Source organism: Lagopus leucura, unplaced genomic scaffold (genome assembly GCF_019238085.1).
Source record: "Lagopus leucura isolate 7727_CA_CO unplaced genomic scaffold, USGS_WTPT01 Super-Scaffold_100044, whole genome shotgun sequence".
Lineage (NCBI taxonomy): Eukaryota > Metazoa > Chordata > Aves > Galliformes > Phasianidae > Lagopus > Lagopus leucura.
In genome coordinates this window covers 1825411-1850831 of record NW_024962291.1, presented here as the reverse complement: position 1 = coordinate 1850831, position 25421 = coordinate 1825411, and the positions used below count along the sequence as shown (strand labels likewise).

The 25421-nt window shown below is 37.4% G+C and overlaps 1 protein-coding gene across 1 annotated transcript in view; it reads right to left on the bottom strand.

Moving 5' to 3' along the window:
• MUC2 (mucin 2, oligomeric mucus/gel-forming) overlaps positions 1-25421 on the bottom strand; it is an 82651-nt gene that overhangs the window by 54256 nt on the left and 2974 nt on the right. The window contains exons 3-32 of the mRNA XM_042884469.1: positions 24268-24382; positions 23468-23558; positions 22949-23058; positions 22492-22708; positions 21917-22042; positions 21285-21402; positions 20827-20965; positions 20079-20189; positions 18940-19009; positions 17504-17638; positions 16809-16973; positions 16128-16222; positions 15385-15511; positions 14602-14857; positions 13710-13762; positions 13299-13408; positions 12727-12878; positions 12151-12289; positions 11497-11607; positions 10989-11168; positions 9784-10023; positions 8676-8832; positions 7465-7593; positions 5590-5737; positions 4586-4629; positions 3945-4142; positions 3563-3589; positions 2717-3211; positions 1705-1896; positions 38-640 (exon numbers count right to left, since the gene is read on the bottom strand). Of these exons, the coding sequence (XP_042740403.1) occupies positions 38-640; positions 1705-1896; positions 2717-3211; positions 3563-3589; positions 3945-4142; positions 4586-4629; positions 5590-5737; positions 7465-7593; positions 8676-8832; positions 9784-10023; positions 10989-11168; positions 11497-11607; positions 12151-12289; positions 12727-12878; positions 13299-13408; positions 13710-13762; positions 14602-14857; positions 15385-15511; positions 16128-16222; positions 16809-16973; positions 17504-17638; positions 18940-19009; positions 20079-20189; positions 20827-20965; positions 21285-21402; positions 21917-22042; positions 22492-22708; positions 22949-23058; positions 23468-23558; positions 24268-24382 (4853 nt within the window). The remainder of the gene's footprint in view (positions 1-37; positions 641-1704; positions 1897-2716; positions 3212-3562; positions 3590-3944; positions 4143-4585; positions 4630-5589; positions 5738-7464; positions 7594-8675; positions 8833-9783; positions 10024-10988; positions 11169-11496; positions 11608-12150; positions 12290-12726; positions 12879-13298; positions 13409-13709; positions 13763-14601; positions 14858-15384; positions 15512-16127; positions 16223-16808; positions 16974-17503; positions 17639-18939; positions 19010-20078; positions 20190-20826; positions 20966-21284; positions 21403-21916; positions 22043-22491; positions 22709-22948; positions 23059-23467; positions 23559-24267; positions 24383-25421) is intronic.

The following is a 25421-nucleotide window of genomic DNA, read 5'->3' as shown; positions in this document are numbered from 1 at the left end:
CTACAAGAAAAAACATAACGCGATGACCAGACATTACCTTCCGTTGTTGTGGATGGAGTTGTTAGGGAGGTGGTGGGTTTTGGCCTGGGTGTGGATGTGCTGACTGAAGTCGGGCCGGATGTGGACGGGACAGTAACAGGCGTGGTGCTCACGGTGCTGCTGGCGGTGCTGCTGGAGAGCGTCGTGCCAGAGGTGGTAGTGGGGGCAGACGTGGTTGGTGTGGGCGGGGCAGTTGTGCTTGACACAGTTGAAGTGAAAACTATGGTTGTAGTGGTAGAGTGTGATACTGTTGTGCTGATTGCCGTGGTAAATTCCGGAGTTGGTATACACTCTGGTTTGTTTGGTGTGCAGCAGATACTTATCTCATAGTTATGGCAGTATGAAATATTGCTGTTGTTTTCTTGATCCTTATTGTTACATATGAGCCCTGTGTTTACACTGCATTCAACCTTCTGCCCTAACTCTTCAAGGGAAATGTTAGGGTAATCCTTTGCTCTGCATGTAATGTTCTCAGCTTTCACGCATACCAAGGAGGAGTTGTTAATTTTGTCAATTATTTCATAGTCTCCGCTGTTCACATCAGATCTGTCTGGTTGACTTGAATCGATCCAGTCCGTCCAGATGCATTCACAATTTGTCACTGAGAGACATCAACAAGAGTAACATTCAGGAACATTAGAGACAGAGACAACCAGTGTTAGTTCCAGCACTGTTACGGGTGGTTTTCTTGGCCTCCACTGCAGCAAAGGTGCATCCTGATATCTGCTACACACCTACACTAGTCAGGCAACCCTGGCCATAACAGAGCTCATTAGTGTGGTCAGGCCTCCCTTTCTTTGCCTTATGGAGCAAACCAGGATATCACCAGGACCCAGGCACTGTTGAGCTATGTGTGTCTCCCCCCCAGAACAATAGCAAGTTCTGTTTGGGGCTTGCTGTGTGCAAAAAAACTTCTCTAAGGGCTGCACATGAGGTAGAGCAGAATCAAGTAAGGACTCTCACAACCTTCGCTTGGACAAATCCAAATTCAGGAAAGAATCACAATCACAAAGCAAGTTGGCACTTGATGCACACTGCAGCCAAAATCGTGGGCTGCTTTCCAGCAGATTGGAGAAAGCTGGAGAGCAACTCTGGCTGGACCTTGCTGCTGAGAGTCTCACTCCATAGCAAGAAGTAAGCCATTGGCTGAAATCTTTCCCCAGACCCTGCTAGGGAAAATCAGCCTTCAGAGAACTAGAACTGCAGATGAATTGTAGAACAGCCCAAGTAATCAAAAGAGAAGGAATAGAATAAAGCCATGACCTAACAGCACCTGAAATGAAATGACATTGCTACAAAAAACAAGCCATGTCACACCGTATGTTCTCTTATGTACGTTCTTTCTATCCAGCTGAAGGACAAAGCCCAAAAAGCAGCAAAATTAAGACTTTCCATCAGCATCATTGGCCTAAGATAGGCAGAAGTACCATCCTCGCGCTCAGGATAATCAAAGAATAGGAATTGACATCGAGAAACATGTTCTGCACTCTCTCTTCTACATGGAGAGCTCAGTACCCTACAGATCTGGAGACTTCTTTATTCTTTTTTTTTCATCTGCATAAACTGTTTTCTTCAGAGTACTGCAGTGAAGACATACATTAAGGTGCCAATAGACAATTTCTCCCATACCAAGGCAAGACATGATAGCGCAGAGCAATTAATTACCTGGCAGTGAAGGCGGAGGAGAGTGGGTTTGAGTTACTATTGTTGGTGGGACTGTGCTTGTAACTGTCGGAGTGGATGAGGATACGCCAGGAACAGTCGGAGTAGTTCCCTGGGTGCTGCTGCTGAAAGGTGTCGTGGTGGCAGTACTGGTTGGAGACTCTGATGGAGTTGGCGTGGGAGCAGCGGTTGATACTGGGAAACATCAACAAGAGGAATAATTATGAACAACAGGGACAGAAACAACAGGTAAAGATGCAAGCATATGTACGAGTGGGACACAACAGGAGTTAACTGCCACAAATTCACAGCTGGCTCAGCCCAGTTTTTCTGCAGCAAAGGCCTGTATTATTTGCCTTTCCTTCCCAGTTCCAGAAAGGGCCAAATCTGAACAGATATGGTTAAGACACACTCTTTTCTACTGAAGAGGTTTGTTACATTGCCTTGCAGGGATTCTCACTAAATGAAAAATCCCCCACCAGTGGATAAGATGGAGAAAAAAAGCCCTATGGTTCTTCCCATCTCAGCCCTATCACTCATAACACCTTGCTGTCTCAGAGAGTAAGAACTGGGAGAGGAAGCTGTGGTCAAGGAATGAAATATGCACAGGGATACGTTTTTATCTAAAGTTTATGTCACCTCTCCATACTGCAATGGAAGACTGAGGGAGAGGTTCACAGCAAGTGGCTTTTAGAAGGGTGAAACCATTCCACAAAGGCTGTAAGCGAATCCTTTCTTCCTAGATCTACATCCACAGGCAAGTATCAGAACTGACAGAGAGAAAGTGGAATGAAGAAATTCTGCACAGTTCTGCCAGACAATACCTAAAATGATGATATACCAAATCAAGGCCTACTCCAATTTCACACTTAGTCTTTCTGAGAATGTTCTCTCCAGGAAAAGGACAGAGCTCAAAATCAGCAAAGTGCTTGCTAAATATCTGCTTTAAGTAGCTGACAGTCTGTTATTTATCTTACGGCAAGGTAAGGAAAGAGAAAATTGGTCTGCTAAATACCTGTGGAGGCTGAAGTTACTGGGGTGGTTACTGAAGATGTGGGTTGGCTTGTGGTAGTTGCAGTGGGTGTTGGTGTGGTGGTAATTGTCGTTGACTGCCGGGTCGTAGTAGTGGGCACGGTTGTTCCAGTGGTGACTGAAGATGCAGTTGGTGTTGAACTCGGTGTACTTGCAGTCCCACAAGGAATTTCATGCCATTCACAACAGTTCACCCTGATTTCATAATTATAGCAAAGATGCCATATACTTGCATCTTGCTCCTCATTTTTACAGATGAGTCCATACGTAACATTACATTCCACTTTTTGCCCAAGTTCCTCTAAGGTTTTATCAGGACTGTCTTTAGCCCTGCATTCAATATTTTCAGGAGCTGTACATATTTTGTTTCCATGTTCTTTTCTTATTTCTTCATAGGTTTCATAGTCACCACCATCTTCTTCAGGGTTACTAACATCAAACCACTCAGACCAATCACAGATTAATCCAAGGCATGGAGCTGCAAAAAAAGATGTAGGTTCAGTGGCAGAGCTCACAGAAGACATTCTGAAAAGGTTAATTTTGTATTCAGATCTATTAGTGACCGAAATAATGCATTTCAATTTGCCATTTTTGCAAGAGAAAAGAATTCTAAAATTGGTTAAATACGATCAGTTTCTTCAACAAGAAGCTTTGTATCAAAACAGAATCACCAATCTGAAGCCTCTTTATACATCTCAATTTTTTGCAATTTCAGGTTTTCAAAGTATTTTTTTGGTTTATTTAGAAAATGTTTTTCAGTAGTGGCCACCTTTAATTTACTCATCATTTGACATCTTATGGTCAACCAGTTTTTATATTTAAAACTTACTTGTAGTTACTGGAGGACTTGTGGTAACTGAAATAGAAAAGAAAAAAAATTACTGCATCACCTGCAAGTTTCAGAAAAACATATAATGGTAGTTTTAAACATCCTAATTACAATTTTTCTGTGACTGCTGAGACAATTTCTATTATCCCCACAGAATACTCAAAAGATAGAATCCTATACATTTATAGTCACAATTTCTTCCATGAGGGGTAAATAAACTCAGGGCATTAAAATCTTCCTCAGAGAAACGCAACAAAATTATTTGCAAGTATCACTCAATCTTTGTCAACTATAATAACTCTGCACACTTGTACATTCAATCTTTAAAGTATTTTCCTTAAGTAAAGTTATTTTAAAATCTGCGTCTCTCTTGAAAACTTACCTATGGTGGTAATAGTACTTGTACCAGGAGAGGTTGTAATGGTTGAAGGTGAGGTAGTTAATGGACAAGGATAAGAACCTCCAGGAATTACAGATCCATTTTCTGCACAAACATATATTGTGCATATGTCGCCATCCTTTATTGTTGCAACAGTTTCTCCCACATCATAACTTGTTCCATTGATAACACAAGGACATCCTGCAAGAAAGAGTTCAGCATGCATGTTCTCTCTCTACCATGACTATTTGGAGAAGACCAAAAAAGCAAAACAGAAGTAGAAGACAAAGGAAAAAAAAAAAAAAAAAACAACTGGAGGATTTGCCAAGGATACAAATATTTAAATGTACCATGCATGCTCCTTTGAGTGCTATACTTGGAGCTTAGATCTAGTGTCACATTAATTTGTCTTGTAAACTCTTGTAGTGAAATCCTCAAGTTTGGATGTGAGACACAGGAAGAAGAAATATAGTGTGTGATTGAAAGACTGAACAAGAACTACTAGCATCAGGGTTCAACAAAATTGCTGTCAAAATTTCTTTTCCAGAAAGCCTTTGTAGAGATAGATATAGTGGTTCCATGGTTTCTCCACAATCTGCCCCCCTCCACTTTCTTAATTAAAAAAAACTAAAAACATTATTTACCTGGAATTGGTGAACATTCAATGGATCCTGAGGGGCGACAGATACTAAAAGCAAAAATTTCAAAAGTTAAAATGTTATAGGTTAATGTTTAATGGCCAGCAGAGCCAAGATCACAGAAATGTAAAATTTTGTCACTTGATCTTCATTTATACAACTGGATATGTTTCTGATTGTAACGGCTTCTAATATTGCCTATCATTACCTCATTCAAACTAAGTCACCATTTGTATTCCTTAAGTGCAACATCTTGAACTATCATGAGCTGTTTTGTATTGCAAGATGCAATACCACAGTAATAACAGCTGCTCTTACGAGTAGTTGTGTTTTATTTATGTATTTATTTTTGTCTCTGAGCACGATGTGGATTCATAAATGTCAATTCCACCGTTAGTAAGGTTCTGGAAATGAACAATTAGGAGTCAATTACCTCCTTCAAGGATAATACAGATTATTTCAGACCACTGTGACTTCAAAATCTTTGTCTTAAATGAGAATACAGGGCAGAGAAGCCCCCCTCTTTCCAAAAAGTCACGAGAATCAAAAGACTGCTCCAGAAACACAATTAGGCTTTCTGCCATTGCATCATTTATGACATTTTCAAGAGTATATTTAATGATTCTACTAACAAACCTATCAGAAAGACACAATCATCTTGAAGTATGGATTATTATGGATCTGTAAAGCTATAGATGAAAAATTTTGAACTTGTATGTAGTATAAGTAGAACTTCCATTTGGAAGTAGAACTTCCATATATATATATGGAATATGTATATATATATATATATATATATAATATATATTCACACACATATATATATACATATTGTATAATATAGAATATATTATATTCTATAAAATATATTTATATAGATTGTATAGAATATATAAGTTGCATCTCTACTTACTAAAAAACATGCTTGAGGCTCTATAAAGTAAAAGAGGGGCTCAGCATTCACAAATTATTTCCTGAATTATTTCAAATGTTTTTGCATTTTTACATACCATTTTGTACAGTTCTCTTCTGTTGGTATTTCTCCACCAATGATAACAGGATTACCGTTGTGGTAACACCAGCATTCATCTGCAGCCACACATTCTTTTGTCTCTTCATTATAAATGGGCTTTTCATGAGGGCATCTGGGATAGCAACCTGTTGATGGCAAGTAGCACAGAATACAGAGTGAAGAAAAGTATGATGAGTTAACTAAATAGCAGGGTATCCTCTGAAAGTAAATGATTCTCACTGAGCCAGGAATAGTTAAAGAGATCAAAAATTCTGAATCAAAACCAATCCTCGGACACTCAGCCTCTTCCAAAGGCTTAAGCAATCCTCATTGATAATACTGAGAGAACTAAATAAGAATTTACTCATGAAAACCAAGAAATATTTTTTCTTTGCTCAAAATACTGCAGCAACCTTTATGATCTATGGGAAACTAGTAATTTCAACACACACACAAAAAAAAAACTGTACTGGTTTCAGCTGGGACAGAGTAGTCTTACTTCACAGTGTATAATATGATGCTAGTTTTGCCAGGAGAATAACAATGTTGATAATAAACTGATGTTTTAGTTGTTGCTCAGCAGTACTGAGCAGAGCCAAGGCTGTTGAAGCTTCATCTACTGTCCTGCCAGTGAAGTGGCAGAGATGCACAAGAAGCTGGGAGGGAAGAGCTCCAGGACAGATGACCTGGACTGACCAAAGGGCTATTCCATACCATACGAGCTCATCTGAATACATCATACAAATGAGGGGATTTGGCCAGGGCAGGCCTGCCACTGCTCAGGGACTGGCTGGGTATGGATCAGTGGGTGGTGAAAAACTGCACTGTGCATCACTCGTTTTGTAAATACACACACACACACGTTATCATCACTATTATTTCTCTTCCTGCTTTCTTAGTAAAAGGTTTTAATCTCAATCAACAAGTTTCACTTTTTTTCCCCAATTCTCTCTTCCAGAGTGCAGTGAATGAACAACTATGTAGTGCTGAGCTGCCTGCCAGGTTAAATCAGAACACAAACATATTGATTTTTCTACAGATATTAAAATGTGATCACCATGTCAAGAATCCCTTCATGAAAAATATGGATATGCATTCAATAATGAACATTCAATAATTAAGTTTTCACAATATTTGTTGGAATACGAGAACTTATTTATGTGTCATTGGTAGACTATGTATCTCTACCACAAACAAAAAAATTATCTGCATTTTTCCATCCCCTCAACCAGTGAAACAAATTCCATCTGCAAGTTGTAAATTATCTGTCAGTCCTCATTGCATTTCTCATGCAAATACGCTTTTGTTCCTGCTTTTTATTAAACTTACCATCAGTTCAAGGATTAAAATCGCAAAACCAAACTTCTGGGAAGGACAAAAATACACCTGATTTATCCAACTTTATCATTTAGTAAAATAGAAGATACTTGTAATCTCAGTCATATTCTTGGACTACTGTAGTTCCCATAACACAAAATTCTTTTCCAGTTATCAAGCATACGAATAATGTTACAATTAAAAAAAAAAAAACAACCACCAGTAATTTATTTCTTTATCACGTAAAAGGCTTTCCATTCCTTGAAAAGCTCTTAGATATGGTCAAAAATGGTGTAGTGGTGTAACAATCCCATGTTTCAGGATATTATCCAAGCAGAGACTTAATTTTAGGGCTGTTAGCAATGTAGCTACCACCCACTGGGGTTAATAAGTAATAGATTAAATTATATGAAAATGTATTTACAACTGGACACACAAATTCAAGAGAACAGAATTAGGAATATCTTGTCAAGTTAAATGACTAATCCACAGCTGTTGAAGACATTTTGACAAAGTTTTATGAAATAGAAGACTGAAACAGCAAGGAATTTATTACCTTCCAGGTACGGAACTGAGAAGTTGGTGCTGACATTATAAATCATTCTGCAGGTCATGACATTGCTGCCACAAGGCTCGTAGTGCCATTCGCACTCATTACGAGGATTATAGTAGTCACAAAATATTGCTGATGAGAAAAAAGGAAAGCTGATTAAAAATACAGTTGTTACAATGAAGCTCAGCCCAGATGTTTGAACATAAAAGCTAAATTAATCCACAAGTTAAACTTGCAAAATTATCTTGATACAGGATTTGTAGATAGACTTCCTTCTATTACATGTAAACATAGACTATATCAAAATTTGAGATTAAAATCTGGGATTTTGATATTACACCTAAGCTGCAGGATGAAAACAAACGTTTGATTAAAACCACACAAAACAACCAAGAATTAGTGTTTATTTATATTTCTAACGAAGGGTAAATTTCTGTGAGCTTTTTTCCCCTATCTACTAGCAAATTCATAAAATCTCTTGCAGTATATATATTCAAAGTAGCTCTATCTTGCTGTATGACATGGGCTGAGTAACCTCCAGCAGGTCAGGAACAAGCATATGAGATATTATGGATACAACATTAAAATATGTTGTCCACATTGTTGGACATGTTGTAGTTGACTATGGATAGAGGAAGGAAATTTTCTGTATCACCAACTTCTTACACTTGAAAACTTAAACTTAGCCTTAATTTTGAACCAGAATAAATTTTTACAATTACATTGCCATTTCTGGCATTAAGAATCTCAGAATTTGGTTTTGAACACTTTTTTGGAGGGGAAGAAAAATACAATTTAAATATTGACTTACATTATTTTATGATTTCTGGTATGAACACTATTAATGGACATTTCTTAATACAGTCAATACTGATTAGGTTCACCTACGCAAGAGTACTTCCATATACTTAAAAAAAAAAGCCAATTCTGAATCATTTGTGCAAACAGAAGAAAGACAACAGGAGCTGCAGTTTGCCAATTATCAAGCAAAACAAAAGGACCACTTATAACATCTAGCCTTAAAACTCCTAAAGCCACCATCACCTCTCAAAAATAAAACATAACTGCTATAAAAAATTTACTAATTCTGTCTGTTCCCTGAAATGCCATGAAAATAAGTCACAAGGGCAAGCACAGTCCTGCAGTATTCATAATTTATTTAATAGGATCCCTGACAGCAGACAGAAAGATACAGCTGTGTATGTGTAACTCACGGCATATATCCGGACTTCTCCAGAAAACACAGGCCTGAGCCTTGGTACATTCTTGTGCATATGCAGCAACAGCAGAACAGAAGCAATCACAATCTCCACCGCTGTCACAAGAGCAAGCATCATGAACACAAGCATCATAGAAAGGAGATGGGTTCACCTATTGGAAAAAGAAATGATGCCACAGTTAATCTCCAAACTAATAAGCCTGAGACATCTCTTGAGATAATGGGAACTGAGCTGGACAGGAATGAGAACGTTTCTAAGAACTACTGAACAGTATAGGCTAGAAATTGTTTCATGTATTTAGTATGAAGTAATATAACATCTTTGCATTTCATAACAAATACAAAGCAAATAATTTTGTGTTTGCCAGTTTTTGGAGTTCATCCAGTCACACATTAGGAAAACATTCCAATATTTTTGCTTGGGATCAGAAAAGGAGAAATTTGGAATGGATTTTAGGTCCTGAAGAAATCAATACAGAAACACATATTAAGTCAGTGAAAATCTTATTTCTTCGTGACTTTTCCACCATGAAATAAAAACAAATTGTTGTTTATACTGGTATACTTCAGGGGAGAGACAAGATACAGAGATGTGCTGTGACAATTTATAGCATAGTGCTAATAGTTAAGCTTGTTTAAACTTCACAGTCAGCAATTTTCAAGTAAATCACTTCTGAAGTTTGAATATTAACAGGCTCAACAGTCTCTCCAATAGTCACGTTTCAAGTACAGTATGTGGTTCTGCCACAAGATGGGTCTGATGACTGCAGGACCTCTCAGAATTTATAGCTGTGACATTTTCTCTACAAGAAATGGTACAACTGCAGCAGATACCTATTCAAGCTAGATTTACAAAGCTAACCTGCACAGCAGTAACAGCAAAAAAGTGGTGATAAATATGAGGTCTGAGATTTGAGTCTGGCACCTCTGCTGACCAAGTTCTACTCAAACTGCTTTGACAAAGGCTAGCTGAAATGCGCTGACACTTCTAGCTATACTGAAGACTTAGCTGAAGATATGTCTGCTTAACTATTTCTTCATTCATATTCCTGCAGTGACAGAAATGCACTGTGCTATCCCATCACTTACTGCCATCTACAAACCTTGGAATGACAAATTTTGAAGATTTCACTCAGGATAAGGCTGCATTCTTTCTCTGCCCAGGACTTGCGATGTGGTTTCAGATCACAGGGTTTAATCTCTTCTGTGACATCAGGGCACACAGATGACTGTTTCCAGGAATTCCCGAACTCCAAAGCACTTGTCTCTTGCAGCCCACTCCTGCTTGTGAAGTCGTTGTTGGACTTGTCATCAAAGTTGCCACACAGACCACACACTTTCCCCTGTAAAAGGAAATGACAATATCCATGGCTATTAAATATATCATGGAAGTGAGAAACAGACTCTATCATAAAGTTGGAAAACAACATTCACATTGAAAAGTACAACAGATTCTCCCTGTAAATGATACGTTTTCATCTTTACTTGTAAATCATTTACACAGAAATTAAACTTTCATTCGACGGTGTACTCAGCAAACTACTCAACAGCCCTTCCTTAAAACCAACTGTACCTACTGTATTTCTGTCTCTGTGTCCCTTCATTCCACTTATAAGACTGAAGAGTGACTAAGCTTCTTTCAGCTGAGAAGAATGAATTTATTTTCCTTTATTTTCCATTATTCTCAATTATAACATAAATACTATTAATATAAACATGAGAGAATTTCATTATGTAACTGGCATCACTTCTTTATCCACAAAAACAAAAAAAGCACTGATTTTTCTTGAAAGAAAGAATTTAGCAACCTAACTATAGTAGTGAATTTTCGGTAGTGCTAATAAAGGCACACCAACTTTCTGAAGGAATAGCCTGATCCTGTTATGAAACTCCACACCACCTCATTTAGCACAATGAACACAGTACTCCATAATTCAGCATGCTGATTTTCAGAAATCTGACCCATCTCCAGACATTGCGTGGGAAGTCTGGTTTTAACTTGGGGCTCAGATTCTGAGCACATACACAGCCAATTCAGAACCCCATGAATTACTCTGGGTGCCTGGCTCTTATTATTCACAAACTCAGAAGGTCTTAGACACTTAGCTTTAAAGCAATCATATGCTATTCACATTCTGTCATGTAAGAAACTCTAGTAGAACTGCACCAAGATGTTTTAGGAACATCAGCTAATCATCAGTGCGCAGAGATGTAGGATTAAACTCACAGTCAGAAAAGAAGATCATCTGTGTTTCATTATCTCACTCATACTTCTGTTTCAGAAAAAGACAGAGAGATTCTAACTTACTTTATAGTCAGGAGTCAGTTTGATGAAAACGGTGGTCTTCTTATCCCAGATAAGCATCACACCATTGCTAGCTTCAATAACAAGGTAGAGACCTACTGTCTTGTTCTGGTAATACACATCATCACCAACATCTCGCTGAATTTCTTTATAATCCTTGTTCTCCAACTTCAGTTCAGTTTTCTAAATGGTAAAAAGATGAGAAAAAGAATAACACTAACTTCTGTGATGAAATAAATAATTAAATACTCATAAGGATACAGCTCAGACTGAAACTAAGGGCTCAGAGTCTGTTGGATGACTTTTTCCAGGATGACAGAAAGCAGTGTAGCACCTCTGTTTGAGACGACTTGAACAGACTTCAGTAACTGAGAATCTACAGCTTTACACATTACTTTGACAGGGTCTTTCATCTTTACCTATTATAGCTGGCTTTGTATCTTTGTATATACTTGGAGCACTATTTTCTTGAATTACTTGAATATACACTCACTGAATACTCATTACTCACCCCTATAAACATTTTAATGGCCTTTGAGCAGGTGACTCCTGTAGTTCCACAAGGAACGTTCTCTGTGATGATACTGAATGAGCCACCAGAATTTTTGTCACCACAATAATCCTGTGGATAAATGAACAAATGAGCACAAAAAATTGAGTAGAATATTTCAACTCTATTTCAATTTAATAATAATAGTTATAAACACAGGCATATCCACAGTGTATAAATTTTTACTACCTCAGTACATATGTTTTTACAGATGCACAAACAGATGCACATACATCTCAGCATGTATTTAGTATGCAAAGTCTCATGTATAACAAAACCCGGGAAACAAGCAGTACAACAAATCAAACAAGGAACATATCTTCAGATTTTTGTTTTGTACACTCAGACTTTTTGCTTATTTCAGATTATGATGATAAACTGTTAACTCTCACTATTAACTAGTCCTTTTACATGAAATTTATGAATACTGTAAAATTAGAAAACAGTCACAACTCGACTATGCTAAGCATATGGAATTTATCTTGGCATAACCTGTGATCATCTCAGGAACAGTGATGACAGTCAGTAAGAAATAACAAAATCAGAAAGGAAAACAGATCTTGAAGGCAATTGGAAAGCACTCTAAGATTCCAGTTCCGTTCTGACGAGCATTACCTGAGTAGCCACATATTCACAACTTCCATCAAAGTCATAGAATTTTCCATCAAAGGTGATATAATGGCCACTTCCATATATCATGCAAGTCCCATAGCACACGTTTTCAGTGCAGCTCCAGATACCTTTCTGGCAGGTACTAGAAGAGAGTGAGAGTTGACCTTTCAGATCTCACCAACAGCATGTTGCTTAGAAAACTGCAGAACATACCTGATACCTGATTCATGATAACGTGCACAACATCCATTTTGGTTTTACTTAGCGTCTTACATATCAAATGCAATAGTTTAGCCTATTTTAAGTTTATAACACGACCTTTAGCTCTGGCTCTGACATATTTTAGGTTGGTTAGTGATTATGTCTAAAAACTGAATACACTTTCCTAATAAAAGATGCCTACTGAAAGCAGAAGTTGCTAGTTAGCCTAATATTTTCCGTACAATCTGTATTTCCTCAAACAGAAAAAAATATGCCTGAAAATAAAGACTTCATACCTGCAGCCACCATAACCACTGCATGACTACTAATTTACTGTGTGGAATACGCTCTAGAAAAGAATATAGAAAACCAACATACCAGGTGTTGCAGTCCACTGATATGCTCTGTCCGTGGTTATACCAGTCGCTGTTATGAATACATGGGCAGTCCTCTTCCACAACACAGCCCCCTCTACCATCATCAAACAGACCTTCAGGACACACGCAGCCTGAGACACATTCACTTTGATACTAAGTAATATAAAGAAAAATTGGTACTTAGGAATAAGCACTGAATTTTTCTTTCAATTCTTCACTTCATTTTGGTTCAAAAAACATTTATAACCAAATAGTCCCATGACAAATTTTTTTATAAGTTTTTTCTTTCTAGGCTCTTAAGGTATTTTATTTTTTGTTTATGTTTTGTTTGTAAATTTGAATTATATTTTAGTTGGTGGTACATCTCTACTGAACTCCTTTTTGATTTTATTATGCTTATGTGGGAAGGTAAAGAGGAGTGGAATTGCAGTGATACTGATAATAGATTGAAATCACTGGGGAAAAAAAAAAGATGCAAAGAAAGGAAAATGAGAATTGCTAGTTGCAATTGCTTTTTCTGAAATGCTCTGTTGACTAAAGAAAATGTAGCATGGAGAATAACTGAATACATACAAGATCAGTTTGAGAAGCGCCACAGCGAAGTTGTACAGGTGTTTGTGAAGTCCAGTCTGGGGACGTGTTGCAATCAAAGTAGGTTTTGTTTGAAGAACATTCTGTTACACCTGAAAGGTATATTAGGTTGATTTAGGTGAACCAAGAGAAGCCAAAACAAATGTGAAGGGTGGTAGTCACTGAGACACAAATCCTAAGTAATATCTACCCTTGTGAAAAAAAAAGAAGAAATGTCTATCCTTGTGAAGACAGAACAAAGTGAAAATGCACAACTGTTTCACAGTAAGAGAAAAAAATGAACAAGCAAAACAAATAAATGGAGAATTGAAGAGGAAAGTGCAATCTGGGGTTTGAGGAGCTTGGGTTGTTTTTGTTTCTTTTTTTCTCTGTATTTTACAGAATGTCACTTACTTTTCATTGTCGTTGTCACTGAAGTACATTGGACCTTTGCATTTCGGCAAACACTAGGAAAGAAGTGAAGTAAGACAGAAATTCAGAACCATGTAAGCTCAGTGTCTTCAATTTCAGTCTTAGGATTAGACATCCTGCATAACTGATGATATTTCAAGGTGAACTCTACTGAAATGCACTCAATGAATTCTCACTTGTAGAAAAGGTGTGGAGAGATTTTAGTCATAATTCATAAAGGTGGTGTTTTAAGGAATGAATGCTATTCTATTAATCAATGCTTTGCAATGACTCAGTAAACAGACAATAATTTAAACCAAAGCCTTAATTTGGATAACACAATAAATTTTCATGCCTGTTCAACTCATACACTGCATTGGCTTGTATCTTTTCTTACCCTCTTTAGGAGAGAAGGAAGTATTTCACATTTTGCACTTATGATTCATTCAGTAAACAGTTGTCAGAGGGTTCATCAAGATTGAAAATTCTAGGCTCAGGAAAGCTGCTCTCAAATGATACACTAAATACCGATTAAGGGGACCTTCCTCCAGTGGAAGACAAGTAATTGGTCTCTGACAGAAAGGCAAATAATAAAACACAAACGCTAGCCTTTCATCTTCCTTTTTCCTTTTGCTCAAAAAAGACCTATTGACAGTACCACTTCAGGTTCACATTTACTTGTGAAAGCCAGTAATAACAACTCAAAACAAAGCTGTACTTGTCAATTATTAACAAACTACATTGCAATGGAAGATATTTTGCTCAACATGAAGATAGTGTGAATCATGTTACAAGTGTTTGTTAGAGCATAATTAATAGCCAAACGGCTTACACTTAAAAAACAATTTAAAAAGGGCTTTTATCCCAACAAACAGGAAGATGCAATAAAACATACCAACGCTCTCCATCTTTTACAACGTAATCCCCAGGTTCCAGATACGACCCCTTGTAATAGCATGGGCATTTGGAGATGGGCACACACGTATCCTCATTATCCAAGTATGTATTATCTGGGCAGCCACAGCCATCCACAGGAGCAAAGTCTTGCAAGCAGTACTTTTCACCATCAGCAATGGAACGACAGGTTTGCTCGCACATTGTAAGGTTATAGAGGAAGACTTGATTTCCTGGGCAAGAGGACACTTCAGCAGCTGGAGGGGAAAAAAGCAAACTCATATAAAAGAAGTGCAAGGAAACCTTGATGTTTCTATTTTGGCTACTTTGTCTGTGCAGCATGTAATGTTAAAAGTATTCCTTTTCATTTTACTGAAGTACAAGTTACCATAACTAATAAGTAGTACTACTCTGATTTAGTTTATCAGGTGAAGATTTGTTTTTAACCACTACCAACAGTAACTAATTTCATACTCATTTATTTCACACATTGACAACCAGAAACAGAGCACACTAAGACAAGCTCCTATTCCCACCAATATTGCTGAAAAGCAAAGACAATTATATGCAAACACAATGTAAAAGCTACAATCTATTCCTGTGGATGAAGTCACTTAATCAAAGATCAAAATAGCATTATTTAAGATAGGGAAAGAAGGTGAAAGTGAAAAATACTGCTTTCTAAGTTTTCTAAAAAATATGTGTCACAAACAAATAAAAGCTGAAATCCTGTTCATTTCTGGTGGCTAATTAATTTCATAGGGATCACAGTTTCATTACTTACAGCAGACACTTTGTCTCCAGCCACCCAGTATGATCCCTTTGAAAGCACAAGCTCTTGAATAAGAGGACAGGGCAGCACACAAGCACTCCTCACTGTCCTTGCAGAGGCAGGTATCGTATTTACATCTCTGAAAAGAGAATGAAAGGGTCAAAAAGACCACAGAAAAATAACTGGCTGTTCCAACTTGGTTGCTATAAAATATTGTGTGCTCTTTCTCCATTGTTGTTTTTATTAATTCCTGTGATCAGAGAACTATGGAAGGAATGGATAACGCCCAGAGACTGAAAGTGTTGCTTCATTTCATTCAGACTAAAAAGCCACGCCTCATGAAGCTTTATAAAGTAGCCTGCCTCCTAACAACACTTTCCATAAAGGATTTTGATATCACCCTTTCTCAGTTAGAACTTAGAAAGGCAGAGATCCATAAAAATTAAAAATTATAATGGCAAACTGTCAACCAGATCTATGAAGATTTTCAAAAACCTTGAGCTCAGACTGGGTACTAAGAACATTGCAAAGACAGGAATCTGTGAGTGTAAGCATCACTTACACTTCTGTGTATACCTGTATCTGTTGAATCTTTTTTCTATGTACACTATGCTGCTTGACTGACAGCTGCAAAAACTTTGCCAGGTTTTATGGTCACATTATTCAGTAATGCCTCAAATATTTGAGCAATGATAAATGTCTCCATCACCCATCTGAAACAAAGGAGTACTAAGAAGAGCACAAGATTACAATACCTTGTAGTATTCTGCAGGATCAATGACTGAGTGACAACTTGCAAATGGGCCCTCTGAGTTTTTCAGCAAAGAACACCAATGCTCAGCATAATTTGCTGGAAAAAAAAGAAGTATTACATAATTATATTAATTACATTCACTCATCTCCCTTGTGCTACGTCTAGTTATATTGCTACATCAATATATTGTTACATCAAATAATTGCAATGTAACAATACAGATGAGAGGACTGTGAACTCTGCGGAGTGGAGGAACTACATGCAGTCACTGTGCACATACTTCCACTCTATGATTCAGATATCTAGCATTAGACACAATCATAAAATCAAAAATTGTATCTTACTGCTGCAAATAGATTTGTGACAGCTCTTATCATTTGCGGACCATCACTGCCAAGTTAGACAGAAGAAGAAATAATACTACAATGTACAACCTTCCTTTCTAGGTAAAAAGAAAAAATTAGAATGACCTTGCTTCCCTGTCCTCTAGCTCTGGATTCCTTTTGAATCACAACTTAAACTTTCACTCCAATTTGATGTGAAATCAGTGCTGGTATGCATACATACTTAAATAATTGAATTATTAATTTGACAGTCCTCTAAAGTACGTCAATGCCACAGTGCAACTCTTCTATGCCAGTTGCAGTAATATACAGCAGCTCATTTGTCTTATTATGCTCACCACTTTCAATGCTGAGACTGCAGGGGTCTTCCAGCTTTTCTTCTTGGTCTGCACAGGTGGACTGAGCTTTCCATGTGTTAGCAAAGGCAGATCCTGTAGCTTCTACCAGCCCACTGGTTGTTTTAAAGTCATCACCTTCCATTCCATTAAAATTTCCACAAAGACCTATTGAAAAAGTAAACATTTTCCCTATTACTCATTCTCATTCTGCAAGGGAAAGAGACAGCTGATTATAAACGCTGGAGATAGAAGCTAATATACCTGATTCTTCATCCTCAACACTGATGCTTACTGTAAGTACTGAAGGTTTAGGAGATCTATTTGAAACCTAAAATCTTGAAGATGAATAGCCCTCATGACAGTATCTTTGCCTCAGGAGATCATCCCCATAGTCTGATATTAGCAAGCAATTCTTCACCGTAAGAGTGGCGAGGCACCAAAGTAGGTCGCTCAGAAAAGTTCTGAGTTTCCCATCCCTGGAAATTGTCAAGGCCAGGCTAGCTGGGGCTCAATGGGACAATGTGATCTAGGGGAAGATGTTCCTGCCATTGCAAGAGGGTGAAACTAGATGAACTTCAAGGTCCTTTCAAACTCATACCATTACGTAAGTCTATGAATTACCACCCATGTGAAGAATATATGACTCAACAGCTGCGGAAATGCATGCTTTGCTTCCTATTTCAGTGGACACTTGCCTTGAAGGTCCTGGACTGTCTGATTTGCTGTCACAAAGAGCTGCATGACTGGAGACAACTGAATCTGCAGTTGAAGCCCAAAAGAAGTATGTACAACGAGGTAGTAAGAAGATGGCTTGAAAACTGAGAAGCTAGCTGAAAAACAAAATAAGAACTGTGTTGTGAACACACACATAGATTGCTGAAAGAAACAATTTTTATTAATTTCGTATCCTAAAGATTAGAAAAAAATCATTTGATTTAGATCACACACTGCCTTTTTTATATTGCTTTCATATGGAAAAAGGATGATGGTCTATAAATTAATATCACTGCCTCAGAACAATTTGCAATGACAGACTATGACTCAGCCTAAATATCTCTGAGAAAGGGAACAAGGAGATGTTATATCAAATGCAAATATGCCTTAGTTGGTTATAAGGTAATAAAAAACAACAGGATGCTGTGGATTTTTTTATATTCTATATGAATAGCATAGCATAAACCAGCCATAATAGAACAATCGCTAGAACTGACATTTAAAATCAGTAGAGGAATTGGGTTTCCTAGTTATCAATAATTTCCTATAGCAAATCTATTATTATATGCCCTATTTATTAGATGGTCTGTTTTATTGCCTAGAACAGTTTGATTTCTCTGAACTTGTAGCTAAGATGTTGTAATTGCTTTTAGACAAGCACTCACAACTGCCCTTCCATGAATAAATACTGTGTCAATGTGCAGCATGAGCATATCTAAAAAGGAGTGATAGAATGTAAAAGCTCTACATTAGTTTCAGAAATTGCTGCAGGACACACAGTTGCTGTTTGATAATTACATCCCACCAGAACTTAGGCTTGTGAATTAGGCCATATGAGTCATATTCTGAAAGTGCCTGAGTCTACTGATTATATAAAAAGATGCAGGTATCCCAAGCTAGAAGGGAAGATAACAGGGTTCCACATAATACATCTATCTTCCCTGCTTTGGTCAATGTAGCACTTATCTTCTGCCAGGCCTTCTGCCCATGGACAAAAAAGGCGTGGAGGGGAAGTGGGAGCTTGAGTTGTAATAACACTGAGAGCCAGAATATGCCCACATCACATACTCAGAAAATTCTAAATACCCCTCTTCTTAGGGAAACTGACTTACTCAATTTAAGTTTAAGCCATGAAAATTTATCTTTCCTGAGTTACATGCCAAAATATATTCAAGCTGAATCAAAACAAGTGAAGGGATTTTTTTCCAGTGATCACCTGCATACATCAATCTGTCCATGGAATTGTCAGTGGAAGCTATCAAGCCACATTTACCTCAAAATCATTCCAAATACACTTAATTCTTCTTTCAACATCTGAACAAATTCCATATGCCTGTCTCCAACTTTTGGCTCTGAAAAAGTACAACCTCATCTGGAGTACCAGCTTCATGACAACATGCAAGGCTGTGGTCCTTACCTGACACATGAGGCACATTCACTGTCATCTCATTCAGTGACACACTGCCATCCGATCTGAAAACCACCACCTGTATGAAAGGAAACGGGACTGATGAGGTTCCAGATACTGAGAAGAACAAAAATTGATAGAAAAGTAACTTTTTAAGAGCAGAGTGAAGAGAAAATATTTTGCACGTTTAGACTGTGGCTAGAACTTAAAATCTATGAGAGGAAGAATCTGTCTTAAAACTGAATGTGGCAGTGGGCGTGCACGACAGAAGTAAGGCTTAGTCTTCCTATTTAGAGTTTGATTACATCTGCCTGTAACAATATATAGCAAGCAATAAAATGAGTTGTCATTTTTTAAACACTGTGGTTATACAAACAGAAGAAAATATTGGGACTTCAGGATATATAAATAGTTCTGGTTTCCTACAAAAGCAAAGGTAATGGTAAATGTAATGGTTTAGTATGATTCTGTTGCAGTAAGAAAGTAGTTTGTTAAGCTCCCTCATAAAATGCCAGTTTGTACATACAGTGACAAAAAAATGGTTTTCTGATTTGGTTTGATTTTTTAATTTTGCTGATAAGGGCATAGGAGAGCCAAAACATGGGAGAAAAATCATGTTTACATATGTAAAATTATGTGTAAACATAATATAGGTATTCCCATAACCAAACATAATACTTAAGTAAATAAGATGATTTTACATGAATATGAATCAGAAATGCAAAACAGCACTAAAGATTTCCCATCACTATCATTTACATTATTAATGAATTAAATACAAACAGAAGAAGGTTGGATTGTACAAACATTCAAAGTTTGGATGTCTTCTGAAAAAGACTCAATTAGATCTACGAAATCAATCTGAAGAAAAGTAAAATACCACAAGCGGAGGAAGGATGGCACTTTTTTTTTCTCACCAGCCTGGAAGATGGTGAGACATGGCAGAGAGCAGAGAAAGGGGAAAATGTTAGCTTATTTGTATTTCAGCATTTGCTCAGCTGAGGCCTATTCTGAATTTCTGAGGTAGAAGCTTTAGTTTTATATCAGCCTTTCTGAGTTCTGTTATCCACCCTCTTCAGATGATTTTGGAAAACTCTGGGATGTTTGCTAATTTTCAAAACACCCAGCAGAACTCAAACAACACTTACATTTTTTTTGTCATCTACTAGCAGCACAACAGTCTTCAAACAGGTCTGTCCGTCTGTGGAGCCACAAGGAGCCAGCTCTGCCAGGAGGGCATCAGTATTATTCACAGCACTCTACAATCACAGGGAAATAAATGCCCATTAGTCCAATAAAAAATCTCTCATGCAACACGATTTCCAAAATTAAGACTAAAGCCACTGGTTACAACAGCAATTGCTGTAGAACTTAGCTATTAAAACCTCAGTTTTAGCACAACATGAACTCTCTCTCTCTCTCTCTCTCAAAAAAAAAAAAAAAAAAAAAGAAGAAAAGGAATGGTACAGTTTCTAGCTCAACAAAATTTTGGAAAATACACACCAGATATTTTAGGGACAAATGAATGAAATAGCTGTCAAACTCTTCTCCCTAGCTTACTTTGACACACAGACACAGATACAGCTATAACGGATCTGACTGAGACATTCTAATCCTGAGAACTGCAGAGTTTTTGCTGCCTACCCTTCCATGCAGTCAGCATGCTTCTTGATATATATGAAAGACTGCTAAGTGACTAAGTAAGACATCCATCGCAGTAAGTGCCCAAGTCCTCCCATGGGGCAATAATAGCCAATCCTTAATCTTCCACTGAGGCTGTTAACATTTCTGCTTCCCTCATTCCATGAAAGTGGAATAAAGCAACAATTCACACCTATTACATATGACTGCAGACGCATTTAATGTGTGAGAGAAAAGCTCTACAGTACACAGTACCTTGGCCAACACATAGTAACAGTCTCCATGGAAGGTGTATTTCTTCCCATCAAAGGTTGTAATATGGGAACCTCCTTCCACTGAACATGTGCCTGGACAGGGTAAATCTTGGCACGTCCATCTGCCTGAATCACAGGTGCTATAAAACAATAAATAATACAGAAATACATGTGTATGTTGTAGGAACTGAGAGCACTGAAAGCATCTGTACAGCCAGCAAATAGCAAACTATACCCAGGTGTTTTAAATTTTAAAAATTAAAAATTTGACCACTCCCTAAAGATTTCTCTCATCACATGGCATAAATACAAGAAAATCTTTCAGAAAACCTGTATAGACATATAAAATAAACATAAGTTCAGAATGTTTTCAGGAAGTCATCTACAACTAAGTGAAAGATTGAAAAGGACAGACACACATACAGCTGAAGAAAGGTGAATGACCGTGATGATCCTTACCATTCTTCACACTCATTGCTAATGGTTTCTCCAGGTGAATACCCCTTTCCATGGAGTCTGCAGTAGCACTCGCTAACAGGTACGCAGCCATTTTCAGTGATATCATCATACACAGTTCCTGTAAAGCAAAACAGCAAACTATTACAGCTGCTTCTGAAATCCACAGTTTCCACAGAAGAGAAACACTAAGACTGGAGACACACTCAGCCTGACACAGAAAACAAAGGCTGAGGTTACCAAAAGAGAAGAGAAGCATTTTGACTTTTTTGTAACATAAGACACGTGGAGAATACTTTAAGCCAGCTTTGAAATTCTAAGTCGATCCATTTACATAATTACACACAAATGAAAAACCATATATGAACAATTTCAAAAATATTCATGGCATACTGTGAAGGCTACCACTGCAATTTTTTTTCTAAGATTGACAATAAGTCTTAGAATTTCACTCAAAATAATTAGTAGCAGTAGTAACTTTTTAGATATAATTTGACTTCATCTAATATTTTAATTATGACCACCTTTGCTAGTGCTCCTAGGTTTTGTTCTTGTTTTATTGTTTTCTTTTTCATTTAAAGACATGTAAAAATAATACAGACATATACACATACAAGAACTAGAAATACACTTGCCTTCAGGGCAGAAACAGCCATCCATGTAATGTTCCTCACATAGGCTGCTGATTTCCAAGTGTGAGCAAGTATCCATGCAGGGTGAGCTGCTTTCTCTATAGACCATGTTGCCAGGACATGTCTTGTCTGAAAAAAATGAAGAAGATATCAGATTATTTGAATGTTAAGTCCATCATTCATCAGAAAGCACAGGTTACATGACCCACTCACTTCACATAAGTGGTGCCCCAAGCCAGGCTCAATTTTGCAAACTATTCTTAATATTTTACTGTTTCTGAATTGTTTTGTCTGTTTGATTTTTTTTTAATTATTTTTCCTTTTGTTCATGAACTGTCTTACCTACAGCATCAGATCTCAAGCTTTTTAACAGGAATATAATTTCTACTAGCTGAAAAAGATTTCTTAATATAAAGGTAACAGAAGAAAACAGAAAGAACACAGTACATTGTACATTGCACTACTGGTACGTAATTTATGGCATATGCCTGTAACTTGGTGAAGGAAGAATTTAAATGTTTCGCAGTGCTACCCCTATGAAATATTTGTTTCTTTGTAAGATGTTTATAGCTGCTTACAGCAAAAGTTCTCTGTCCTCCATTCACCCGGCCGGCCACCTGCATGTGAACACTGGCGAGAATACTCAGAGATGGTGCTGCAGAGGCAGAAGGAGTCCTCATTTCCTTCACATGAACACTTGTCCTGCATGCAGGCTTGGATGTACGTTTCCAGATTAAGGAGTGAGTGACAATCAGTAAATGCAGAGGAGGTCAGCAGCTTCTCACATTCATCACGCTGGGAAGGAAGAGTACAAGTATTTAGGAGACTTGTAGGCACCTGAGCTCCTACACACTTCCTTTTCTGGTAATGAAAACTGTAATATCCTGAAGAGATTTACACACGAAATGAAGAATAAACCATTTGTCCTGGAATGGATAAAGTCTTCACACCTCTTCACAAACTAACATCTCACAGTGCAAGGATGTCTCAATGTGTCCAGGAAAGTGAAGTTCACTTGAAGTTAGGCTTACTCACATGCTCAGTACAGCTTGGGAGAGCCTGAGTTTCATCAGGGTCTTCACATTCATCATTGGGTTTGCTTATCTTCTGTAAATTCCCATACGTAATTGAATTGTAGCTTGCAACTGTGAGAAAAAATTAACAGGAGGCCTTACTAAGAACTAAACGTTGACAACAAGGACCATCTGATTCCTGAGACTCTACTGATGAAGGAAAACAGTTACTATGATACAATCTCTGTCTGTCAGATGTGCATCTCTTTTCTCAATTATGTCTATTTTAAGTGTACTTAACAATTTAAACATCATAACAAGAAAAGAAGGCCAGCAGAAAGGGAAGATGCACCTGGAATGAAAGAATCTTAGATCAAGGAAGCAGCACTGGTTCATAATGTTCACTCTGGGAAAAACACAGCAATATCTGAGATAAAATGTGCCCTCCTGTGATGCTCCTATACACAATGCTTATGAGCCTGTATTTGTGATATTTGTCACAAAACATACAGTATACACGTATGCGACATATATGACTCACCTCCACTAATAAACTCATTGTAGATAGGAACTCCATTGTAATCCCCGCAAAGACCACATGTCTGGTTACCAAACTTGCTGTCCAGCTCCACCTAGATAATGGAAAAAAAAAAAAAAACAACAAAAAAAGAATTAGGTGGAGCATGAAGACCTTCCAAAATGAGTATGTTTAATTGAAAGGGAAGTTCCTAAATGATAGAACAGACTGCAAATCCAAAACACTCCCAGAAGTTGTTTCTTCACTGCAAATTAGTTTGTAACAGTTAAGAAACAAACAATCGGATCCAAAAATAGTTAAAAAAAAAAAAAGAAAAAAAAAAAGATGGGTCAAAATGTCCTTTATTTTAATAAAGGCTATAAACACCATGCTGATAAAGATGAAAAGGAAAACATTCTGTAAATTTCTGTACTTTTTTTCCTCCTTTTTCTTAACTGCTGGGATAAAATTTAAGCCATGCTGAAAATTAGGCAAGCAGATAATGGCAGTCTTCTAAAAGACACATGAAGGAAAATGAAGATCAGATTGTGAGGGTGTTACAGCAAAAGCATTAGCTATTTTGCAGAAATCTGCTTCTCCCTTTCTTTAGAGTAGTAAGATCATCTGCACTCTACATTACTAACTCTGTCACATTGCAGAGACAGGAATTTTACCTTTTAAAAATTACATACTGTAAGTACCAGCTGGATGAGTAAGTCTAACAGTCTAGCTCAGTAAAGTCCATGAACTTCTACTTCTATTCAGCCTACAGTGGTCTGTGAAACCCAGGCAATGCTAATTAAAAATAAATTGATTTTACATACCATCAGTGCATCTTCCTGATTCCATATGAGGATTAGACCTACTTTGGCATAAACCTTCATATAAACGCCATTGTTCTCAATGAGCAAAGAAGAGCTGTAGTAAGGTGTCTTGACACTAGAAAGAAAATCAGACTTTGCATTAGTAATGAAAAACCCCATTTAATACTAGACCAGGCTAGACCCTTACCAAAGGCGTAATAGCCTAAATCAAAGTTTTCTATATTAAAGACTCTGGTAATCATACCAGAGAGAATGGATGTTCCTTTAAAAAGATCTTTCTCTTCAAGAGAGAATTCAAAAAGCACATGCTAACAAAAGTGGTAGAAAAATGGGAACAGAAGGGAGCAGGTTAAGAGGAATTCATTCATTTGTTTCAGTAGTTAGCCCAGTCGTTTTCAGTTGGCAGGACCAAGCTTACTATCAGTGACAGGAAGGCAGTAACATGACAAGATATTTTGCAGAAGGCTGAGTATAGATGCTTTTGTTTGATAAGGAATCAATTCATGAGACATCTCTCCTATACTTCTATATCTGTTTTACAGTCTCTATGTCACAAGTCACACCACTGAAATTCATTCAGCAATAAAGGCAATGTGGCAAGCAGCCTTAACCTATAAAATCTAAAGGGCTGCTGTCTGTTCAAACAAAAATAGTGTACAATGGAATCCAGACAAAATAACCAGTACATTTTCTACCCATTTGCCAGTACAATTATTGTCTACCAGGATTCATATATCTGTGCACATCTGGATGTAACCACTATTGTGACTGGGAGAATTTAACTCCTTATTACCTATAACTGGGATATTTCCAACTATTTATCTTTTCACATGGTATTTTTCACATGGCCAAATGATTTAGGCATATAATACTAGGCAGGAACTCAGGCTATTATTTCTACTGTTGGCTGCACTGTCCATCCTTAACAATGAGGCATTAATAGATTGTGCTTTTAGAGAGGGATTATAAAACTTGGGCAACTTTTCACCTCAGATATTGTAGAGTGAGATATCTCTCTTTATTCTAATACTTGGACATTCCAGAGCATCAGGTACCAAAAGCCAAATTCATATATTTATCTGCTTTACAGATTTCACTTCAGTGGTGTGAAATACTATGTTTTATATAGCAATGGATCATACACCGTTTAAACA